At 35.4% G+C, this 5,692-nt stretch overlaps 1 protein-coding gene across 2 annotated transcripts in view; it reads right to left on the bottom strand.

Annotated features, from left to right (window-relative positions):
- LOC107670741 (disintegrin and metalloproteinase domain-containing protein 10-like) overlaps positions 1 to 5,692 on the bottom strand; it is an 82,633-nt gene that overhangs the window by 23,343 nt on the left and 53,598 nt on the right. For both annotated transcript variants that reach the window (XM_016463463.1, XM_016463464.1), the window contains exon 4: positions 3,756 to 3,914. In XM_016463463.1, coding sequence (XP_016318949.1) covers positions 3,756 to 3,914 — 159 coding nt within the window. The remainder of the gene's footprint in view (positions 1 to 3,755; positions 3,915 to 5,692) is intronic.

Genomic DNA, 5,692 nt, shown 5'->3' with positions numbered 1-5,692 from the left:
ATGGACTTACTTCACTCAGTCATTTATTTACTTTATAACAGTAAATAAATATCGGTTCTGCATATCGTTATCGGTCACATAAACGCAAATAATTGGTATCGGTATCGGTTATAAAATATCAATATCGGTCGATCACTAGTTGTAAACCTGTATTATGTTCTTTCTTCTGTGGAACATAAACAAATATTTTCTGAAAGTCAGTGTTCAAACAACATTGAACACTGGACCCACTGACAGACTTTTTTTTTTTTTTTTTTTTCAAAATATCTTCCTCTGTGTTCCACAGAAGAAAGGTGATAAGAAGCAACTATGAAATGACATGAGGGTGAGTAAACGATGATCGGATTTTCCCTTTTTGGGTGAACTATGCCTAACAGTGATATACATAGCTAAGAGGCCTTTAGCAAACAGGTTAAACGGAACTATTAGGCTAAATATTTTAGAGTGCTATATTAACCAATCAGCATCCAGCACCAGAATAATCCACTTTATAAGTGCATGTACACTACCTTTCAGATGTACAATTTTTTTTAAATATTTTTTAAAACTCTCACCAAGGCTCCATTTATTTTATTCAAAAATACAGTAAACCAGTATTATTCTGAAATATTAAAATGTTAAATAATTATTTTCTATTTTAATTTATTTTAAAATGTAACTTACTCTTGTGACAGCAGAGCTGAATTTTCAGCAGCCATTACTTCAGTCTTCCGTGCCACATGATCCTTCAGAAATCATTCTAATATGCTGATTTGGTGCTAATAAAAATACATTTCTTCTTATCAATGATGAAAACACTAGTAGAAACTGTGATACATCTTTGATGAATAGAAAGTTTGAAAGAATAAAATGTTCGAAAGAATATTTACTTAAAAATATAAATATTTTGTAGCATTATAAATGTCTTTACTGTCACTTTTGAAACAATTTATTGCATCTTTGCACAATAAAAGTATTAATTTATAAAAAAATAAAAAAAACAAACAAAAAAAATAAAAAAATAAATAATACTACTGCCCCAAACTTTTGAACAGTAGAGTATAGGGGTGTAAATTGGATGGTTCATCACGATACGATACGATATCGATTCTCATACCCAGCGATACAATTTTGCCGATACCTCAAAAAATTCTACGATACGATTCGAATCGATACAGGAGTATATCGATAGATATATCGATATTATGATATTATATACCAATTTTAAACCATCAACATATTTATTAACTCACAAATGCAACCAAATTATATAACATGAACATTTATCTGAAATTTTCACATCCTGTACCTCAATTGGGACATTCACAACAAAAAAATAGGCCTACACTTTTTTTTTAAATAATAAATGAAAATAAACAATTGGAAAAACAACTCTGGCTGCTACTATGGGCTCAGTGCTAAAAATCTTTTCTACAGATAACCAAATTACAAGCAATAGCAGAAAATAAATACAAAGACACAAGTTCAATAAACAGTGCTTTTCAGGTTTTTCAGCTCAGTCTAAAATAAATTTTCAGATACGCTACAGAAATGTAATAATCAAATGTAAAATAAGTGCATAGTCTTCAATGTATAAATTAAATATAGATTAATAATTTTGATGTTACAAAGGTTATTTAGTCAGGAGCAGTGAGCACTTGTATTTTTCTTTGACAGCATTAGATTTATTATTAGTTTGCTTTTACTTTAAGAACGAAAGCACGGATTTAACTACTGAAACACATGCCTTTTCTTTCTCAACTGTTTACATTAGACATATGCCTAACCTACTGCGTTTACTAGGATACTCGCCAAAACGCGCATTTTGAAGTAATTTTGTCTGTATTTATTCATCCATGCACAAAAAGGTGGAAGAGAGCTCAATTTAGTATTCGCGTGGTGTAGACGCAGCTGGCTGTGTGCGTGCGCTTCAGATGTGTGCGCAGAAAACTTCTCACACAGCGCTCGACTGTTCCGCAAACAATCCAGAGCATCTTTTATGCTCACCTTGTGCTTTCGGGCAGTCCTTATATCGAGTCCTGATACAGCGGTAATGCTTAGACGGACATTATGTGAAAATGTGGACAGTGCCAAAATAAAGGTGCCTATTTATACTACAGATATCGATATTTTACGCGTGGCATCGATGCATCGTATCGTCAGACATCGTATCGATGTATCGATCCATATCAATGAATCGTTACACCCCTAATAGTGTATAGAATATTTATATAAAGAGGAAAGTGTACCAGATACCAAGCTGCTAATCTTTGACAGGCTGTCGCTTTCTATAATTTCTTTTACTTGAGGATATTATAACAGTGATAACATACACATAGGGGAAGTCGTGGCCTAATGGTTAGAGATTCGGACTCGTAACCCAAAGGTTGCGGGTTCGAGTCTCGTACCGGCAGGGATTGTGGGTGGGGGGAGTGAATGTACAGCGCTCTCTCCCTCCTTCAATACCACGACTGAGGTGCCCTTGAGCAAGGCACCGAACCCCCAACTGCTCCCCGGGTGCCGCAGCATAAATGGCTGCCCACTGCTCCGGGTGTGTGTTCAAGGTGTGTGTGTTCACTGCTGTGTGTGTGCACTTTGGATGGGTTAAATGCAGAGCGCTAATTCCAAGTATGGGTCACCATACTTGGCCACATGTCATGTCACGTCACTAGTATTTAAGAGGCTTTATCAGCCTGTTGAGCTGGAAAAGTGCACCACTATGTTTGATTGAGAGGGTGAGAGAGTGACAATGCAAGATAGGGAGAGTAAGACAAAAGACAGTAAGGTCTAGTGCAAACTAAAAGCCTCAAGCTTGTTTATAGCCTGTGCCTAGTCTGCTTAATGTGAAAAGGGGAAGCGCTCTGCATTTTGCTGTGTCCTAACGGTTTTATTTGTGTGATAATGCTTTGTATTACACTGATTCACTCAATTTCATGATCCAAAACACCTTTCCAAAAGATTATAATGACCATCATAATGTGATGCAATTCTAACAATAACAGCACTTTTCCATCCAAAAGCAATCAAAACGTAATTTGAAACCAATTCCATAATCCAGCCATTATAGCAGCTCTCATCATACTTGGGGGAGTCTCAAAACATCAGATTGGAGACAGACTCACTCAGACGCTTTCATTTATCAGTCAAAAGGAGCAAGCTTGATATGGATCTTTACGGTGCGTAAAATGGATTATGCTGAAAGCAGTTTATTTACATTTTATAGCATTTAAAACTGACTTGAGCAACTAGCTTAAAAAAAAAAAAAACTTATCTTAAAAAAAACTTGTCACCCTTAGGAAATTGATTTATATCACCTGACCACCATTCAAAAGTTATGTGGTCAGTTGTTTTTGAAAGAAATAAATATTTTTAATCAGCAAGGATGCATTAAAATTGATGAACAGTAGGAATATTGCAGTCAAAAGAATACATTTAATTTAAAAATATTTTTATTTAAAAACCGTTATTTTACATTGTAATAATATTTCACAATATTATCCTTTTTACTGTATTTTTGATCAATCAATGCAGCCTTGATGACCATAAGAGACTTCTTCCAAAAACATTTAAATAAACCTTACTGACTCCTAACCTTTAAATGGCAGAGTACAAAACGAGTTTGTTTTCTAAATATATCTACATAATCAAAAGCATCCACAGAAACTATATTAACACTATATACAGAAACACAGTCAGCAAGCTGGACACAGTAAAACATTAAATAAGAGATGATTAAGGATATGCTGTAGGTCATTCCAATGCCAATATTAGCTCACCGATGTCATCCTCATGGTACATGACTGAGTGGTAGGGCACATTCTGGTCTTTGAGGTATCTCTCTGAGGGTTCTACGTAGTATGTGCCCTGATGGCTCTTAATGAAACCCTCAAATTTCCCATCCACAATAGAGCCATGGGTCAGAGTGCCCTTCTCACCTGCAAGATAAAAACAAACCAAAGATTAAAGACCAGCAAAGGCAACTGTAAAGTCAGTCAGGGCACAGAAACAGCTCTCTCTATGCTGGCAGACAGAGGGAATGTCGTGAAATATGACAGAAGGAGAATGTATAAAGAGAAGCTTCCTTATTATGATCCAGTCATTCATCTCCAATAACAAACACACACACACACACACACACACACACACACACACACACACAGTGCACACAGTGCACACAGTGCACACCACGCAACCAAGCTTGACCTTTAGAATGGTAATGAACTCAGCAATCCGGCTACTGTCTCTGACAATCAAAGCAGACCTGTTCTTCATCTACAGATTTTACTTCATCTAGTGCTGTATACCACAACAGTATGCAGATGGACATCAACATTTACACTCACTCATTTAGGAAACACTTTTAACCAAAGTGAGTAACAAATAAGGAGACAAAAAAAATTACTAGTCCTAAGGAGGCATTAATTGTCTGAAAAGTTGCAAAAATACCATCCAGAACCAAGAACTAAAGTGAGATTGTACACCAACAAACAAACAAATAATTGTTTGAAATTCCTTTCGTTACTGCATTAACCCATTAACGCCCAGATGTAACTACACTTATTTTTCAAACATACTGTCTATTTCACAATATTTATAGGTGTATTATTCAGGTAAAGATGCTATAAGCCATCTCACAATATATATCTATAAAAATAAAAAATGTGTTAAATTGTGTAGAGAATTTTAATAAAAAATATAAATAAATAAATAAAAGGTAAAACTTCATACAGATTTACTATACAGTTTTTAAATGCATTAACAGTCAAGTGCTCAGCAAAGACGTGATTTTACACATTTTTTTGAAGGTTTTGAGGGGCTGGTGAAATTATTTTACCATTGGGGAACAATGAAACTGAACTACATCATAATTTGAAGTGCAGTACAGAAAAACAGGAGTGGAGCTTCCTAGACCGACAGCATATCCTGGAAAGTTCTGGTTCAATTTCAAAACAGATTGCCAAGTTCCACATGTGCGTACATGAACCATAAAATAACAAAGCATGGAACCAACAGAACAGACCAAGAAAAGGAACTGATGTCTATAATAATGTAGACATCTTAAGCCAAAATATCAAGTCATCGTTTTCACTCGTTTGAAATTCTAGACCACTTTAGGCAAGACAAATGAAAGAGACTCTTTTAATGTTTGGATCTTACAAGCACCACTAGTGCTTCAAAAGAAAACATACTGAAATAAAACAGTTAACTGGGATTTACTAGCTGTCTGCTATCACGGTTAAAAGGCTATGGGAAAGTTTGGGAGTGTGTTTTGGCTGTTTCTCAGGCACAGAGGAAGAACCTTCAATCCGGTTTCTTTTTTTTCCAGAAAGGAACAAGCTCTGAAAGCTCTTGAACTTTTCATCCCAAAAACTGATAACAACAGAAAGAAGATTCACTCTCACACCCTGTGTAACATTAAACTACTGCTCTCCTCCATCCCTCCCTGACCTTCTGCTCTCTCGTTCACAGAATAAAACAACAGAAAAGCTGACGAGGTGAAGCATGAAGACATGAAAGAACATAAAACAAACAACAGCCAAGATATATATTGGCACAATATACTTTTCCAAACATTTAATTTCTTATGAAGTCAATAGTAATAAACAAACTGAATTTGTGTAGCAGTACTCTGGTGGCAAATGAGAAGGACTTGTCTAGAGATGAAATCCACTTCTGAGTAAAAAAAAAAAAAAAAGAGAGCAGAAAGGGGAAA

This window comes from Sinocyclocheilus anshuiensis, unplaced genomic scaffold (genome assembly GCF_001515605.1).
Source record: "Sinocyclocheilus anshuiensis isolate Anshui unplaced genomic scaffold, SAMN03320099.WGS_v1.1 scaffold816, whole genome shotgun sequence".
NCBI classification, from domain to species: domain Eukaryota; kingdom Metazoa; phylum Chordata; class Actinopteri; order Cypriniformes; family Cyprinidae; genus Sinocyclocheilus; species Sinocyclocheilus anshuiensis.
Note: the sequence above shows the minus strand (reverse complement) of the source record. Positions and strands in the feature narration are given on the sequence as shown.